The sequence below is a fragment of the Scyliorhinus canicula genome, chromosome 18 (genome assembly GCF_902713615.1).
Source record: "Scyliorhinus canicula chromosome 18, sScyCan1.1, whole genome shotgun sequence".
NCBI classification, from domain to species: domain Eukaryota; kingdom Metazoa; phylum Chordata; class Chondrichthyes; order Carcharhiniformes; family Scyliorhinidae; genus Scyliorhinus; species Scyliorhinus canicula.
The window spans coordinates 7318162-7338068 of NC_052163.1; the positions used below are offsets into that span (position 1 = coordinate 7318162).

The 19907-nt window shown below is 42.7% G+C and overlaps 1 protein-coding gene across 1 annotated transcript in view; it reads right to left on the minus strand.

The window, feature by feature from the left end:
* The window catches only part of LOC119953090 (serine/threonine-protein kinase/endoribonuclease IRE1-like), a 96861-nt gene that overhangs the window by 30458 nt on the left and 46496 nt on the right, over window positions 1-19907 (minus strand). Inside the window, 10 exon segments of the mRNA XM_038776926.1 lie at window positions 528-627; window positions 1671-1860; window positions 1992-2082; window positions 2971-3235; window positions 8960-9145; window positions 11613-11731; window positions 14117-14276; window positions 15240-15318; window positions 16709-16970; window positions 18802-18903. Coding sequence (XP_038632854.1) covers window positions 528-627; window positions 1671-1860; window positions 1992-2082; window positions 2971-3235; window positions 8960-9145; window positions 11613-11731; window positions 14117-14276; window positions 15240-15318; window positions 16709-16970; window positions 18802-18903 — 1554 coding nt within the window.

The window sequence follows — 19907 nt, forward strand, 5'->3', positions numbered from 1 at the left end:
GCTGACGCTAAGTTGCTGGCGAAGATCCTGGCCACCAGGATAGTGGGGGGATGTGATACATGCGTCGATACGGTCTAGGGGTGGTACGGTTATTATGGGTTATTTTGTTGCATTTCATTGTTTGTCGTTATGTTTTATATTTTCTGTAAAAAATTCCAATAAAAATTATATTTTTTAAAAAATAAAAAGAGATGTAAAGGCACAGGAGGCGTGATAAAAGCTTTACAAGAATTATATCAGGACTGAGCGGTTCTAACTATCTGGAGAGACTGAACGGGTTGGAGCTCTTAGCTCTCAATAAAGAGAAGGCTGAGGTTTCACTGAACAGAGATCTTTAAAATAATGAAGGGATTTGTTAAGGCAGAGAAAATGTTGTTTGTCGGAGAGTTACATAAGTGAGCCATAAACATAAGACAGCTTCTAATAGGTATGGCAGCAGGAGTGTCAGTGAAATATAAAACAGCAAGGCTGAGATTGCATGTCGTTGAGAGCTTGGAGACCATTTACATCTCAAATATGCTGCTTACCAATATTCAGCGAGTGTAAATAAGCCAGGCCAGATGTGGTTTGTTGAAGTAAAGGAATAGGTTCCAGACCATGACGGTCAAAGTCCTTTTGTTCAACATACTGAGAAAGAGAAAATAGTTATTTCTGATACAAGTAAATTACCAGCAGACACAGAAAACAAAAGCATTTTTTAAAAACCTCGGGCTGAAGAACTTTCTTTCATGAACTAAACCGAGTGGGTCACATAAACAAGGATGTAATGTAATTCCTGCCTTCCTAATCCTTTGGCTGCTCTCTCCTGTTTCACTGATCTCCATCACCCTGTAACCCACATTGCTCTTAGCTCCTCTGACTTAATGTGTTTGGGCAAGTGACTGAGCCAGACATCCCTATGGGATACTCCACATCATTTCCTTGGTGCTTCCCCGGTAGAGACAGTACTTCAGTGTGGAAATGACTCCACAGTTCCTACCACTCTTTGCCACTGTATGTTTAACATCCCATGATGCTAACTTTCAATCACATTCCCAATACGAAAAATGCTCTTTTTCTTCTTAATAATAACAGTAATAATACTACAATGGAGCGGCATAATGGCGCAGTGATTAGCACTGCTGCTTCACAACGTTGAGGACCCGGGTTCGATTCCTGCCCCGGATCACTGTCTGGAGTTTGCACATTCTCCCATTGTCTACGTGGGTCTCACCCCCACAACCAGAGATGTGCAGGCGAGGTGGATTGGCCACGCTAAATTGCCCCTTAATTTGAAAAAATTAATTGGGCACTCTAAATTTATTTTAAAATAATAATCCAATAGTCTTTATTAGTGTCACAAGTAGGCTTACATTAACACTGCAATGAAGTTACTGTGAAAATCCACTAGTCGCCACATTCCGGCATCTGTTCGGGTACACGGAGAGAGAATTCAGAATGTCCAATTCACCTAACAATCACGTCTTTCGGGACTTGTGGGAGGAAACCAGAGCATCTGGAAGAAACCCAAACAGACACGGGAAGAACATGCAGACTCCGCACAGACAGTGACCCAAGCCGGGATTCGAACCCGGGCGCTGTGAAGCAACAGTGCTAACCACTATTCCAGCCGACAGTTTTGTCCGTAACCAGTCGGAATATTTGTCTCGAGGTATTCCCAGATATCTCACCTCCTGCAGAGTAGCTGCACAGAGCTCAGTGGCTATATACTGGAACTGTCGGTCCTTCTCTGTGCAGAAATAACGGATTACATTTGGGTGCTCATCAGATTCACGGAGCAGCTGGACCTCACGGTCTGCAAAGCTGAAGCATTCTGGCAAAATCCTTTTCACTGCAATGTATCGATCATCAAACTTGCCCCTTGAGAAGGTACGTGAGTAAAGTTAGCAAAAGTAAAGAACTTCAAAATGTAATCCGCATCAAAGTCACTTAAGGAAGGTAGCTAGCTGGTTTTGAGCCTGTGATATATTCTGAGAATGAATCAAACTTACTTGAACACAATAGTTCCTTCAGCACCATGCCCCAGGACGTCTTTTGGACTAAACAAAATCTTTCCAACTCTCACAATATCTGAATCGTCATCTGGGGAACAAAGGCAATCAGATAAATCTGTAGTTTCTACTCTGGAACATGAGCACGGTGGTGAATTTCTCCAAATAGGGCCAGCTCTTTACCAATGACACCGGAATACACCAGGCTGGCATGTTTACTGCAATGCTGGAGTTTAATTTTCCTAACCACAAGTGAGACACTGTGGGATGGCTACTCAGTTAGGGTGTTGCTGATATTGGATATGATAAACAAATGTTCCAACAGTCCTGATGAAATCTGAATTGCACATTTGAACTTTTTTAAGTGAAGGGTTATATGCTTCTCTTCCTTTGCAAACCACGGATTTGCAAAGTCTCCACTTGTGCAGGAAAGAGGGTCTGAAAGAGTCACTTGGTAATACAGAACTGGAGTACTGCTGAAGAAAAAGAAACATGCTGTCAAATTTTTCATCTAGCCCTTCCTCATGGCATTGCCTTGACCAGAGTTGCGTTGTCTGGTCTGAATTTAAACAAAAATTTCAACTGTTCCCTTGTGCATTCTCCATGACAATGCTTCTACCAATCAGAGTCCACTTGCCAACCAATCAGCACACTCTTCTCATGCAATATAAATTGTTGTTCCTTTTGTGATTTGGTATTCTCGCATTCATCAGGACAGAATTGCAAGATGAAAGCTACGATAGCGTGTATCGTTTTTTTCAGCAATACTCAAGAGTTTGAATTGTATCTTCTGTCTGCCAAATACTGCAGGATATGCAAATGAAATGGGACAAGCTGGCTGATGCTATTTTAATTATCACCAACAGCGAACCAGGACAGCCCTTCCCTATTTTTCTTTCTTTTATCTTGCTGATACTGTTGCTTCCCTATCTCACTGAATTATCGTTTCACAGGCTGTCGTCAATCAACCAAGCTTTACCTCCATCCTCTTGTTCTGTGGCCGAGCTGCCGAACTCGGAGATAGAATGATTGGAGTACAGCGAATGGTTAGAGGCTCGCGGAGATGCACTTGGCGTGTTGGTGCTTGAACTTTCTGTTCGTAATCTGGATGACTCCAGGAAGTCTGATTCTGGACCCAAGAGAGGGGGGCGGAAAATGAGCTGCCGTTTCTGCATTAGTTCAAGCCTTTCCTCCAAGTGCTTCTGAAACTGTTGGTGCTGTAACTGTTGCTGCTGCTGCACAGTCTAAAAGAAAAAGCATTTTTATTTTGATATCTCTTGCAGCAACTATACTGCACAAATAAAAATATTCCCGACAAATCTGCATTGTCCTTTGGCAGAATGCAGAATAGATTTTAACGATTAAACCTTGCACAGACTTACATACGATCTACATTGTCACCACATCTCCTTTTCCACAGCTAGTTCTTTAATTTTACGTTACTAGAATTATATCACATTACATTTCCACAAAACACAGGCCATACTGCCCACTCACCTCACTTCAACTTACCTGAAGAGTGTAACAAAGCAAAATTTGCAGATACTGAAGTAAGTGGGAAAGCAGGCAGTGAAGAGGAGATAAAGCATTTACAGACAGATATGGATAGGCTAGGAGAATGGGCCAAAATTTGGTAGATGAAGTTTAATATGGATAAGTGTGAAGTTATCCAATTTGGCCGAAAAAAATAGATATTATCTAAATTGAAAACAGATTCAAAATGCGCCTAGGCAGTGGGATCTGGCTGTCATTGTTCATGAAGCGCAAAAAGTCAGTATGCAGGTACAGCATGTAATAAAAAAGGCAATAGAACTTTAGCATTTATTGCAAAAGGACTGTACTATTAAAGTAGAGAGTTGTTGCAATTATATAGGATGTTGGTGAGACCACATCTGGAATACGGTGTCCAGTTTTGCTCTCCTTATTTGAGGAAGGATGGGGCATTGGAGGCAGTTCAGAGGAGGTTCACCAGATTGATTGCGGGGATGAAAGGGCTGACGTATGAGGAGAGATTAAACAGTTTGAATTCCTACTCACTGGAGCTCAGAAGAATGAGAAGAGATATGATCAAGGTATATAAAATTCTGAGAGAGATTAATAAAGTAAACGTAGACCAAATGTTCCCACTTGTGGGGAAATCTAGAACGTAGATCACGGATATAGGTTGAGAGGCGGTGGATTTAAAATTGAGATAAGGAGGAACTACTCACAAGAGGGTGAATATTTGTGTATCTCGTTGCCCCATAGTGCAGTGGGATCTGAGCCATTAAATGGTTTCTAGATATATTTCCGACAAAAAAACGAGTTAAAGGGATATGGAGAACAAGTCAGGAGATGGATTTGAGACCAGGAAGGGATCAGGCATGATCTGATTGAGATCTGAAAGGGATATGGAGAACAAGTCAGGAGATGGATTTGAGACCAGGAAGGGATCAGGCATGATCTGATTGAGATCTGAAAGGGATATGGAGAACAAGTCAGGAGATGGATTTGAGACCAGGAAGGGATCAGGCGTGATCTGATTGAGATCTGAAAGGGATATGGAGAACAAGTCAGGAGATGGATTTGAGACCAGGAAGGGATCAGGCATGATCTGATTGAGATCTGAAAGGGATATGGAGAACAAGTCAGGTGATGGATTTGAGACCAGGAAGGGATCAGGCATGATCTGATTGAGCGGCAGAGCAGGCTCGAAGGGCCGAATTGCCTACTTCTGCTCCTAATTCCCATGTTCTTATGTTCTAACAAAATAGCCATTTACTTCTTCCGCCCTCATGCGTTCATCTAGATTCTCCTTTAAGGCAGCCATGCTATTCCCCTCGATCACTCCACCTGAACAAAGAACAAAGAACAGTACAGCACAGGACCAGGCCCTTCGGCCCTCCAAGCCTGCGCCGACCATGCTGCCCGTCTAAACTAAAATCTTCTACACTTTCGGGGTCCTTATCCCTCTATTCCCATTCTATTCATGTATTTGTCAAGGTGCCCCTTAAATGTCACTATCGTCCCTGCTTCCACCACCTTCTCCGGCAGCGAGTTCCAGGCACCCACTACCCTGTGTAAAATAAACTTGTCTCGTACATTCCCTCTAAACCTTGCCCCTCACACCTTAAACCTATGCCCCCTCGTTATTGACCCCTCTACTCTGGGAAAAAGTCTCTGACTATCCACACTGTCTATACCCCTCATAATTTTGTAGACCTCTATCAGGTCACCTCTCAACCTCCGTAATTCCAGTCAGAACAAACCAAGTTTATTCAACATCTCCTCATAGCTAATGCCCTCCATACCAGACAACATCCTGGTAAATCTCTTCTGCACCCTCTCTAAAGCCTCCACATCCTTCTGGTAGTGTGGCGACCAGATTTGAACACTATACTCCAAGTGTGGCCGAACTAAGGTTCTATACAGCTGCAACATGACTTGCCAATTTTTATACTCAATGCCCCGGCCAATGAAGGCAAGCATGCCGTATGCCTTCTTGACTACCTTCTCCACCTGTGTTGCCCCTTTCAGTGACCTGCGGACCTGTACACCTAGATCTCTCAGACTGTCAATACTCTTGAGGGTTTTACCATTCACTGTATATTCCCTACCTGGGGTTCTAGTTTTTTCCACCCTTCCCCACTTTTCTCTTTAAAGAATGGATATCAGATTCCTGATTTCCAGAGTAAGATTTATAAGTTGTAATGTTTCCGGATTCAGAGAAAACATTACAGCATTTCACACGAGTTGCAACGTTTAGGATTTTCTTTTGGTTTTATGGTAATGATAGGGTCTGATCGCGAGTAAACTATAGAATGGTCCAATACAATTTGTCTTAATTTTTTATATTACAAAGAATAAAAGTATAAGTCAGGAGTGAAAAATGGTCAATTTGCCCATCCAGTCCATTACCTCCCACACCATCCATCGATCCCTCATTTAACACCAAACTCTTTCCTTACCTCACAAAAGAACAAGTGGCATCAATTTATATACATTTTAAAATGTTATAGACAAATCCACATTTAAATTTTCATTACCCATAGCATTTAGCAGTTTAACTATTCTTAATAATGTGGTCTTTGCTTTATTACTTATGAAAGCTGCTTCCAATATGAAATTCAGGGTCAAAGCCGAAATGAAGATGCATTTTGGATTTTAAACATTAGAAACTGCCTGCATGTTCATGATAGACCAGTAGAGGACTGTGGAATCCATAATAAAATGTTTCTTAATGAAGGACATAGGCCTGCAGAGACAGAATGATGGACGTACCTGAAACAAAAATGTGTTTTCTGTAAACTGCAGTAACCACCCGAGGGCAGGTGGGGAGATGAGGTCTGCAAACGAAGGATTGAAAGTACTCCTTTTCTATTACTCCACTTACCTCGTTTACTATTGGCTAAAAATGCTATCCTTTCATTGGTTTAAAATGAAAGTTTAACTGTGATACCTCGTTTTCTATTGGCTAGAAATGCTATCCTTTCATTGGTTTAAAATGAAAGTTTAACTGTGATATTATTGGTGTGTTGACATGTAAATAAGGGATTAGACCGCCTGGTCGAAAACGTTAAGTATTACAGCTTCACTGGATTCAGACGGAACATTGCAGTGAATCCCACTATGTTGTTCTCCTGGTGCACTAGCCAATAAAGTTTGATTAAAGAGTACTTGCTGTGCCAACTTGTTAATTTCCACAGGACATCCTAGTGTACAATTACCAATACATGAAAGATCTGCAAAGTGTGACTCATAAGGGCGCCCCAATTCTGAAACCATTTACAGCTAATCAAGCTCCTTTATTGTGGAGATTTATTTCCAGTGATTCCAACATCAACCAGCACACTGAGAGGGGCTACATTAAAACTGCCAGGTGGGCAGAGTGCAATTTACCAAAGTGCTAAAGAGCATCAGCATTAATGTTCTGTTCTGTGATCTCTTAAAAGTTCCCAATCTTGCCCATCATATCAGGAAACTGTCAAACTGTCCTCTGGAAGAGGAGAAATCAGGACATCGTGCCAAGCGCTACCGAGCAGAACAATGGGAGCAATGGGCTTGTCTGACATGTCAGCAGAGGCTGAGTTTGACAACAATCATAGAGTTTTACAGCACAGAAAGAGGAACTTCGGCCCATCGTGTCAGCACCAGCCATCAAACACCAATCTATTCTAATCCCATTTTCCAGCACTTGGTCCAGAGCCTTGTATGCTATGGTTTTTTAAGTGCTCTTTTAAATGCTTCTTAAATGTTGCAAGGGTTCCCGCCTCTACCACCCTTTCAGGCAGCAAGTTCCAGATTCCCACCACCCTCTGGGTGAAAAAAACTCGATGGGCCATATGGTCTACTTCTGCTCCTACATCCTACACCTTATGCTATTTCCTCACATGCCCTCCAAGTCTCCTGCTCCTTATCTCAAATCTATGCCCCTGGTTATTGAACCTTCTAACGGGAAAGATTTCTTCCTAACTACTCGATCATGTCCCCAGTAATTTGGTACACCTGAATGAGGTCCCCCCTCAGCCTTCTCTGCTCCAAGGAAAACAGCCCGAGCCTAACCAGCCTTAGCCTAACCAGCCTCTCTTCATAGCTGGAGCACTCCAGCCCAGGCAACACCCTGGTGAATCTCTAGTAGAATCACGGCAGGGGGTGCAGAGGTTCAGAATAAGGGATGTCACTTCTGCCACCAACAACTTCAGATTACCAAGACAGGACCAATGTAGGTTATGCATTGCATACAGGGATCAAAGAGGTACCGTGTGGGGGAGTTACTGACTGTTCTGAAGACTTTTATTCACCTTGTTTCCATGAAAATACAAATCTCACATTAAGGAGAACTCTGCTCATGTATTTCACAACTAAAGCAAAAATAACTCTTTAAACACTAAGCAAGAGGAAGCCACTTTCCTAATCAACCCACCCAGGGATGCCATCAACTACAGTAGGAGACAGAAAAGTGATACACAGCAAAATACTGCAGATCCCGTAAATGTGAAATAAAAATAATTGCTGAAAACTTCCCCATCTCACTCAGTAGGCCAGGCAGCATCTGTGAGGGGAAACAGAGTTGTCATTTCAATTTGCGATGACCTGCCATCAGAACTGATAAAAGGTCATCCTGACCTGGAAGGGAAAGTGATGATACTCCGTGCCAGATATTGAACTGTGCCCACCTGGTTGATTCCAGAGTCCATTCAGCATTGCTACTAACAGTCTTCTGAGGGAAAAGACATTGGAAAATATACCAGCATGAAGTACCTGAGTGACGAGGTACTTGAACTACTAAATCAAACTGAGCAGGAAGATGCCAGATTTGATCCCTGCTCTGGTACATTAATTTGAACTCCAGGGCCAAAGAAGGGAATAGAAATCTGCCAGGGTATTACTTATTCCCAATCGCTAAATGGAAAATGTTCATAAATGGTACCGCACAAGGCTTAGATTGAGTTCAACAATGTTGCTGATACAGTAGTGAACTTGGTTGCAAACACTCAACCCCAAAATTCACACAGAACAGCCTTTGGGCAAGAGCGTTCCCACCTCCAGCTATAAAATAAAACATCAAGCAGCAGTGAAACTGTACCCAGCAAATAACAGCCTTCAGCCGCTGAAGCCCTAAACTCTGGATCTAGTCAAAAACCTCCCCATCTTTCTCTGTTTCGTTAAGACACTCTTTAAAATCTCTTCAAGCAGCTTTTTAGTCTTCTTCCCTAATGTGTCCTTTATGGTTCAGGATCAGATTTTGTCTGATATTCACTTCTATGAAACACCCTGGGACATGTTGCCACATTAGAGACGCGACCAAGTATACGGGATGTGGGGAAACCTAGGAGAAACAATATGTTAAAGCAACAAAAAGAGACTGAATTACCATTGAGAGCAGGTCACTGAAGGATGTTAGCATATCTAATTCAACATACAATCTCAAAACACTGCCCCATCCAAATCGTCCATTATTTTGGCTACTTGAGACTTGTGAGCATTACCTTAGGATAGGTGATGACAAAAGCTACCCATCCTGCCAGCAGAAAGGTACTAAAGACAATTGTGGCCATGTCTTTCAATACAGAATCCACAGGAGCTTCCAGCTTGGGTTGCGATTTGCTATATTTTTCTTTGAGGTCGTTAAGAATATCAAAATCCTCTGCAACTTCATCAATGTTTGGGAAATGCTGCAATACAATTTTTAAAAGATCAATATATGTAATAGATGTTTTCATAAACACATACATATCCAGGATTTCATCAGTTTAGAGTATTAATACTGATCTTTTAGTGACACAAAGTCAATGGTATTATAGAATGGTGTCACACCCAGAGTTTGCTCCCTTCATTTGAAGGCTGGTAAAGTTGGTACTGAGTCACTCAGACCAATGAGGCCCCAGGCTTTAGCAGCAGTTGCTTTTGTTCCAAGCTGGCAAAGCAGTGGGCACAATCAGGCTCCTTAACGATTGAAGAGTAGGAGTAAAGGGTGGAATATCCCCACAAAACCAGCACATTTCCTAATCCACAGGCCAAAGTGTATGTGTGCAGAGATGCAATGAGGAAGAGTTATTCGCATGAATGGCTAGTCTCCTGTTGTGGGCAACTCATGGCAAGATTGACCATTTGGTTGAGGTAGCAGAGGATGGCCGGAGCCAAAGGAACAAAGGAGCCAAAACACCTCCACCCTATCCCCATAACCCTGTACCCCACCCAACACGGAGGGCAATTTTGGATACTAAGGGCAATTTATCATGGCCAATCCACCTAACCTGCACATCTTTGGACTGTGGGAGGAAACCCACGCACACACGGGGAGGATGTGTAGACTCCGCACAGACAGTGACCAAAGCCGGAATCGAACCTGGGACCCTGGAGCTGTAAAGCAATTGTGCTATCCACAATGCTACGGAAGATGAGATGTTGTTACTCCAGTTTGCGTTGCGCTTCACTGGAACATTGCAGCAGGCCAAGAACAGACATGGGAGCAGGGTATTTTGTTAAATGGCAAGCAACAGAAGATCAGGGTCCTGAATGCGCACAGGCCGAAGAAGACAAAGAATAGCTGAAAGGAGGTGGAAAACCTGGTGCTGGATTCTTTGTTAAAGGTGGAGCGGAAGCTTTGTTTGAAAAAAGAGTTTGGAAAATGTGGAGTGGCTTTTAAGACAAACAAAAAATGGAAAGCATTGTTTGAAAGAAGATTTTAAAGTGTGTCTTTTTTGAAGTGAAGTTTAGGAAACACTCATGTGACAATCATCTGGGGGAGAAATCCACAGAAAGTCGGTTGAGTGGCATCAGCCATTTGATTCAGAGTGGGGTTTTATTTTTGAAAACAGTATAAGTTATGGGGGAGTATATTGTAATCAAACCTTATGTTTAATAAATGATTTTTTTCTTGTTGTTAAAACCAATTCGCAGTGCTGCGATTCTGTTCCTCCACATTTTCTTTTTTTTAAAAAGAGTAAAAGTTGATTTTTTGAGCCAGGGTTCTATTCTGGAATCTTCCCGTTCTGTAGTAACACTAACTGGGATCATAATATTCCCCTACAAATTCTCTGATAGTTGCAGCATTCAAACACTTATCAGATGGACCTTCTCAAATGGGACAATGTTGCACACAGCCTTGGTCAGACTCCATCTGAAGCAGTACATCAGTTTTGGCAATAGGAACCTCGTTGATTTTGTGGGGATATTTTCCATCCTTCCCTCCTACTAACAGCCAGGGTGCAGTGCAGATTCACAAAAAATGATACTAGGGCTTAAGAGGGTTAAATTCTGAAGATTTGTTTCATAAACTTGGTTCATATTCCTTGGATTATGAATGTTTGGGGGTTGATCATGAGAAAATAGATTCAATAGGATACATACAGAGAATCTATTCCATCTGGTGGGTGTCGTGTTAGGTACACTGGTCTAACACTGGCCGCAACTGGATGCAGCTTAGATCAGAAAGATACTCCAGACATTGAAGTTAGTTCAATCAGGTTTATTGAACTAATAGCACAGTTCTCTGTGAGTTCGACTCTCTGCTAACTTAAGTGTGGTTACTCTGTCTGACTGAACCAGACTAGCTTTTAGCCACGTGGTGGAGGTGTGAGATTGTAACAACACCCTTGACTGACTCTCTAGATGTTCATCAGTGGAAAGAGGCGGAGTGTGAGTGTCTTGTGTCTTTTATAGTCAGTTCCTACCCCGGAGCGTCCTGCCTGCTTATTGGTCATGTCCTGTTCTCTGTGTCCATTAGCTGCTTGTCTGTATATCATTGTGTGTGTGTCTGCATATCATGACAGTGGGCAGTGGAGATCATGGGGACATTATAACATTTGACAGCCAATCTAGGAGGGAAATCATAAAGCATTTTCACTCCACAGAAACAGTGGTAGAAATCTGGAACTTTCCCCAAATGGCTGTGGAACAAGTGAAAATTTTAAGACTTGAGGCAAATTGATTTTTGTCGGCCAAGGGTAGAGAGAGATATTGGCTGGTTAATGCTGCAGGCGTTCATATTTACATCAGCCATGATATAACTCAAAAGTCTAAATGTCCCTCTCCTCTTTCCACGCTGCACATTTTAAAAACACGCCTTCTTGAGGGCCATACAAGCACAGTTTACAGGTCACACAATGCAAGGGTGAGAAACAATTGAGACATACATACGTCTTCAAATATCTCATTCTGTGGGCTGGTAGCGATCACATCATCTGGAATTTTCTGTATGTTCTCAGGAAAGTCATTCAGGATCTTGGTGTGGGCTGCTAGGGGCATTTCATGGTGACCTGAAAATGACAAATCCACAGCTCAACACAGCTGAAGCAGCAAATGACAGACATGAACTCCATTCAGCTTGCAACATAAAGGGAAGATGCTCAGTCTCAGAGCCCTGAAGTGAATAGGGTACCAATGAAAACAAAAATATGGTTAGACCCACATTACAACAATTATATCCTAATCGTGACAAGTAGTCATCCATTCACAAAATGTCGCACTTGTTAGAATATTACAGGCCAATCACTTCCCATATCAAAATCACAACACTTTACAGAATTATATGAACGTTTGGCAGTTTCTATTTTACAGTAATCCAGTTCCACTAAATCCGGTAGATTTATTGGTTTCTATTATATATAAATGTAAAGGGAGTCCAGGTGGCAATGTGGAGTTGGAGGAGAAGTGATTGTAGAACACAGGACTTTAAAAAAAATAAATTTAGAGTACCCAATTACTTTTTGTCCAATTAAGGGGCAATTTAGCGTGGCCAATCCACCTACCCTGCACATCTTTTGGGTTGTGGGGGTGAAACCCATGCAGACACGGTGAGAATTTGCAAACTCCACACGGACAGTGACCGAGGGCTGGGATTCAAACCCGGGTCCTCTTCGCTGCAATCCCAGTGCGAACCACTGCGCAGCATGCCGCCCTGTAGAACATAAGGCTTGAAAAAGTCAAGACTTGCTTTTTAGTTCTTATTCCAGAGACACCGTCAAGAGCTTAAAAATGGCAGCAGAAGATAGTTAATGCCTGTAAGAAAAAGGGAGTGCAAACAAAGATTTCTTCGGACGGAAAGACTATATTCTGAATTCTAAAGAGTGCTTTTGAGTAACTTGGAAACTAAATGGCTGAATCCAAGTGTATAATGTCACGGCATGATTGCCCACCATTCTGAGCATCTTCCCCATAACCAATGGAGAATTAAGTTCCCAGTTGGACACAGGTTCCGCCCTTGCCCAAGAAAAGAAAACAAGGAATGATCAGTAAACATGAAGGAAGGCAAAATAACACACAAGTTTTATTCAGAATTGGGGCATTTAAACTCAGATGAAGGTTTGGATACATTATTAACTTTCATGGACAAGATGTACAAAAAGGATGACTTATGAGGCTTGGGTGGAATTTGACCATATTTAGAAAGTCAGAGGATACCTCCATAGAAGAGTACATAATGGAATTCAGCAGATTGTATACAAGACTGCAAAAACTCAGTCTAGAAATTCGTCAATCGGTGCTAGCGTTTAAATAATTGTAATTGTCCATTAGTGGGTACTTCAACACCATGTAATTACTAACGTTACAAAGCCACATAGGCATCTGGTTTTAACGGGAGTTAAATTTACAGAAAGACACACGCTGCAAGAACAAATGTCACAGGCTCTAAAACGGTTCCTGGGCAAACATTCCTTCCCAGCAACATTCATAACACAAATGGGCCAATCAGCAATAAGATGGGCTATGGAAGGCACTATATTAACGGGATGGCAAGATGGCCAAGAAACAGGCCACAAGTGTCAATACGGAAGAAGATTTGTAACTAAAAATAACGAGAACAGAAACACCTTTACCAATTGTGGCAAGAGGAATGAATTGGGAATGTCAACAGAAAAATGTACCCCCGAAATACCCAAGATATGGTCAGTCGGGGTTTTAGGTGTGATTCAAAATGCCATGAAGTAATAAGCTGTCTGCAAAAATATCATAGGATTTGAAACCAGACACAAGACAGAAGGAGAGATAATGGTGACAACAGTGGTTAGCACTGCTGCCTCACAGCACCAGTGACCCGGGTTCGATTCCAACCTTGGTGACTCTGTGGAGTTTACACTTTCTCCCCGTGTCTGCATAGGCTTCCTCCGGGTGCTCTGGTTTCCTCCCACAGTCCAAAGATATACAGGGTAGGTGGATTGGCCGTGCTAAATTGCCCCTCAAGTGTCCAATGGTTAGATGGGGTTACAAGGAGATTATGAAGATAGGGCAGAGGGTAGGGTGCGCTTTCAGAGGGTCAGTATAGACACGATGGGCCAAATCGAATGGCCTCTTTCTGCACTATAGGAATTCTATAGCATTGTCTTAGTCACGTGAAGTAAAAGATCACATTGATTGCCCACAAAGCCTAGTACATAGATTTAGAGCACGCATGGTTCTACATTCCTGGTCTAGTTTAGTTCACCCCCCCCATCTCATGTTAGCCACAGAAAAGCTCTCGTTCGGAGATGAAAAACTACTCCTCACTTTATCCACCAAATACATTTTGGAGAGCCCCTGCTGACAGACATTCCTTGGGAAACCCTGCTACAGAGGCCAGACCTGGAGTTTGATCAAATTATTCTGGTAGTCCTGTCGCATTCTGTCCATTAGGGGGTACTTCAACACCATGTAATTACTCTTACCTATCAAAAACCACTGGTTCCTCAGGTAATCGATTGTATTTGTGACTCCCGGCGTGAACTTAACATCAATACTGGGCGTAGTGTCACACTCCCCACGATCTGTGATTGTAATACGCTGTGTTTTGGGACCCTCCAGTAAAGGGAATGCACTGCCTCTTGGCTGTGAACACAAAGATAGTTGTTGGAATACATTACAATTACAAGATCAGAAATAGGAGCAGGATAATCTCCAAAACATCTGCACTCTAAAATCACCAAACAACGCAAAACTTTTATTTCTTCAAGAACTGCTTCTCGGAAGCACTTTAAAGAATCAAAGAATTAATTTTTCTTTCACAAAATATGTAGATTTCGTATTGAATGCTGGAGTTCGAGTCACTATTAAGCAGCAGGGTGAAGCGAGGATAGAGATAAACTGGCCACTTTGTTAAAACAGATGAATGTCAGAACTGTGCAGTGGGATGTTGTGTCTTAGCACAAACAACCTCTGTTCCTTCCACCCAAATGTGATCTAAGCAAGTGTTTAAAAATAGGCAAGCTGGAATCAAAATAAATATATATCCCCAAAATTGCTTCTTTTTGAAAATAAAAATAATTAAATGCTGGTCAGCTGGTTAAAACAGTGAGCACTCAGGGATGGCTGGTGGTTAAATTGGCAATCTCTGCCAAGTCAGCTGGCCCCAGCCAGAGCACCAATAGGCGGTGTAATTTTCTCCACATCTCTGGATTGGTAAAGGGGGGAGGGAAACGGTCATCCAGGTACTGCAATCCGCTGAATGTAGAGGCAACATTCTCAGGCACAGGGGAGTTGGGTGGACACAGGATGGGGCACGTTCACAGCCCCTCCCTGGTGGCCCAATATTTTGGTGCTCCTCATCATTCAGACTCTACGTGAAGAGTGACATTGAACCAAAGTAAAAGTGTCCAGTCCAAACTGGTGCCCACCAAATAGGAAAGAAACCATAGAGGAAAGCCAAGGCAGTGTCTGATGTCTGCAATATACCAACACTGGATCTTCATTTTAATAAAGTTACAGATGAATAATAAAAACTTATTTTAAAATAAAAGGGACACTATTGAGGCACAAATTTGCAATTGCATAAATTATACTCCAATTACTTACCACAACAGCCACTCCCTCGTGCACCAATGATGATGAGGCATACAAGCTGGTTGAATATTTTCCCACATACAGAGTTGGCCTAAGAATGAAGAATAAGATTTGAAGTTAAAGACTAAAGGGACTTCAGAAAGCCTCTGTCTTGTGAAATTTGAAAAGAGTGCACGCAGTGAAAGAATACATCATGGAGTTTTGTTAATTTTCATTTTTTAAAGTATCCCTAAGCCGCATCTTAGCTGTCAAGAGAGGCAAGTGATCTGTTCTCACAGATCCAGCAATGATCTAATCAGCAACAAGGAGCTCAACATCACAGCTGACTGGTCAGTCAATTTGGCGACATTAGTATTATGAAACTCCAGGGGAATGGTCACTGACTCATCACTGACCCCTCTGATTGTCTGTTGATCCAGTGTCCGATTACAAAGTATCCACAGAAGAGAAACAGATCTATCTGACAGTATCTATGTTCCACAGGAGCTTCCTCCCATCCACTCTTTATATTGCCCCATCCACATATCTCCACCCCTTTGTCCTTCACATGCTTTTCCAACTTCCTGTTGAATGCCTCTTGCATCCCTAAAGTAGAACCTCTAATTGTTAAATCATTAAAATTAAAATATTTGTGTTTGTATGACTCTATAAATTATACGTGCAATACAAGCACACTATTGCAGCAGGATGCAGCGAAAGAAGGGAAGTGCCCAGAGGCAAAGGTTAGGGCAGAACGGGAAGGAGATGGGCAGCATGGTGGCACTGTGGTTAGCACTGCTACCTCTCAGCGCAAGGGTCACGGGTTTGATTCTGGCCTTGTCTGCATGGAGTGTGCACGTGATAATAATAATCTTTATTATTGCCACAAGTAGGCTTACATTAACACTGCAATGAAGTTACTGTGAAAATCCCCTCGTCACCACATTCCGACGCCTGTTCGGGTACGCCGAGGGAGAATTCAGAATGTTCGATTCACCTAACAGCGCGTCTTTCGGGAGGAAACCGGAGCACCCGGAAGAAACCCACAGAAGACAGGGGGAGAATGTGCAGACTCTGCATAGACAGTGACCCAAGCCGGGAATCAAACCTGGGACCCTGGCGCTGTGATGCAACAGTGCTAACCACTGTGCTAATGTGCCACCTGTTCTCCCTGTCTCTGCGTGCGTTTCCTCTGGCTGCTCTGGTTTCTTCCCACAGTCCAAAGGTGAGCACGTTAGGTGGATTGGCCACGCTAAATTGCCCCTTGTGTCCAGGGATGTGCAGGTTAGGTTATAGCAATAGAGCAGGGGAGTGACCTAGGTAGAGTGCTCTTTTTGGGGGGGGGGGGGGGCAGTGCCTCCTTCTGCACTGTAGTGCTTTTATTACTGATGCAGCCAATTTATGCAGATAAAAGGTTTAGATTGTTACTTACAGGATTATTGTTCAGTTTTATATTGCTCTGTAGAACTCTCTAGTTTAACAAACAGTGATGCAGTACTTACATCAGCTTTTGTTTGGTTTCTGCCTCTTTAGGAAAAGGATATTTCCACTTTGTGATGCGGCCCACCTCTCCAGACATGAATGTGAGATAGCGGAGGGTTTCGATACCAACATTTGTGTGCATCACTTTCCTCAGTCCTTCTCGTTGCCAGATGTACATCGCCACGACCGGTGATGCGTAATTCTGAATCCAAAGAATGTCACCTGATTCGCTGTCCACTGTCACCACCAGGCCATCTCCATTCGACACAAAGTGGAGCATTTCTACAAGTAGGTAGTTAGAATTAGTACATACAAAACGTTTAATAGCACCAAAAGCAAGTTGGCAGAATGTTCAGCTTCTACCACTGACACTATTGAGGACAATGGAGCTACACAAGAATGACACATCAGGAATGGACAATCCTCTGCAGTTGGAGGGCTGGATACACATAACAGCGACTGGACTACATATGGTTACTCAGAATCGAGAGCCCCTACCATCCACACCACAATACAAACATGTCACGTTCCTACTCCTACCCTGCACACTGCAGGATTAGTAAATGTTATTTTCTGACAGGGCTTCACTAAAGATAAAAGGAGCTCCTCAGGCAATGGCAGTGAAAGAACGATGTCAGATGCCAGTGTTTAGAGAACCCCAAAGTGTATCATGGAGTTCACCTGACCCACAACTTTTAATAGATTGTGGTATGGGGAGCACACGGCCCACTCTACATTCTACACTGGTACAGCAGAAATGGAAAAGTATTTTTTAAAGCAAAATAATGTTTATTCTATGAACTCAAGTTAACCTTTTTAAAACATACAGTGAACATCTTAGCAATCATCAATTCAAATACAACCCCCAAAGAATACAACACTAAGTATTCCTTTAAGCTTTCCTTTTAACATCCATAAACCTTAAAACACCTTTTCCCAGAAGCACATCAGGTTAAAGGCACTACTGTTATTAGTTTTAAATCACCAGGATCGATTTAGTCTTTAGATTACAGAGACTCTAATGCACCTTCTGGCTGTGACTGCAGCTATCCAGCTCTGCAAACAAAACTAAAACACACCCTGCAGCAAACAGCCTAAAACGAAAGTAAAAAGCTGACAGACAGCCCAGCTCCACCCACTCTCTGACATCACTGCAGTAATAAACACCCATCTCTTAAAGGTACTCTCACTACAGATATTTATATGCACACATTTATAAACACCCATTTCTTAAAGGTAATCTCACATGACATATGAACACAGGCATAGGCTACCCTGTGTTACAGGACTGAAGTGATTGGCTGTGCTAAATCTTTCCAAGGCAAGCTGCAAAATTGAATTCAATAAATCTGCTCATTTGTGGGCTAGCCCCAGGACAATAACCATCAAAACTTTTTAAAAATAAATTTAGAGTACCCAATTATTTTTTTCCAATTAAGAGGCAATTTAGTGTGGCCAATCCACCTACCCTGCACATCTTTTGGGTTGGGGGGGTGAAACCCACGCAAACACGGGGAGAATGTGCAAACTCCACACGGACAGTGACCCGGGGCCGGGATCGAACCTGGGACCTCGGCGCTGTGATGCAGCAGGGCTAACCCTCTGCGCCACCATGCTGCCCATAACCATCAAAACTGGTGGTTATTACAAAAAACATGCACAAAAGCTTCACGGAAGGGAACTTTAAGATCTGTTGTAATGTTCTTTTTAATTAAATTACCTACCATGCACACATTATACATGTGCATGCCAATAAATTGAAAATTCAGTTGCTTGAAAAATTAATTAGCTCTGCATGGTCTAGGCCAGTACGTGACTACTGTTCTTTACTATTAGATGACTGAATTCCCTCAAGGCGATGAGTGATGGGCAGTAAATGCGGTCTTGCCAGTGTGGTTCACATCCAGGGGGCGAACTCTTAAAAATTAAAAATCCAAAATGAACATTTAACTTTTCCAAACTGCAGTCTGATCCTGGTGTTCATTAGTAAAATATTCAATTTAGGTATATGAGCACAGAAGTGGCCACATGACTGTATAGCTATTTCCTATATGCTGTTGCTAGGCAAAGTTCTCAGCAGAACAAGCAACTGTTCAACTCAAAGCATTCTTACTGTATTCAGTGTCCTCATCGGGTAAGGTAGCAGAGTAATCAAAGTAGGTAGCATTCCATCGCAGTTCCCTGTTCTTGGTGTCATACATGGTGATTGTGTACTCTGAAAACAGAAGAGCAAATAGGCACGAAGGAGCCATTTGAGACTCAGGGGTAAAAGGAACAAAAAGATATGTGGGTGCTATTTATAGTCACTGGAATTCTATGCACATTGAGATTAAGCTGCACTCTGCCTAATGGCCAAGTTTCACTGACAAACCCTGAATCCAGTTGAACAAGTGATTGTGCCATAATGAAATGTGTTCCAATACAGTTTGTTTATTCTACCATGCCTCGTTCTCGATTTTGAAATTCCACTCTCTCCCTATCTGCCCACATCACACATTCACTTTTCCTCGTCGATTGTCTTCCTTTCTGACACGCATCAACTCCTCAGTGTTCCACACTGATGCTCCAGCGTCCAGCTATCCTCCAGTGCCTGTCTCTCTGCGGCTAGCATTCACAAGTGAACAGCAACGGGACCTTTCCGCTCCCCTCTTCCTTCACATACGGTTGTTCAGCTAGGAATCACCATGTCCAGCAGTGGATTCCTGGCCCATTTCCCCCCCTCACTTAGGGGTGCTGAAGTCAGTTTAGGTACCTCCGCCCTACTTTGAGATCAGTTAAATCAGGATTTGACAAGCAAATTCTTGTTTGTGACTCAGCAGCTGCAGAGATTTGCTGAGCCACTGGGGGGAGCCAGGGTCACCCAATTAGACCAAAACAAACTCAAAACAAGCCTATATTTCACTTAAGTTACTGCAAACGGAGGGGGAGAAGAGTTCTTCCTCACCGATGGCTTCTCCAACACACACATGAAGAAATATCTGAATGAATTCATTCATATTTTACATGGATTTACAGGCAGTGTCTAAACTCTTGCCAGAGATTTCTGGATCAGCTGTGCTATTCTGATGAACAAACTGTAAGGTTAATGGGGGGATTGTTGGGTTACGGGTATACGGGTTACGTGGGTTTAAGTAGGGTGATCATTGCTCGGCACAACATCGAGGGCCGAAGGGCCTGGTCTGTGCTGTACTGTTCTATGTTCTATGTAAAGGGAACAGC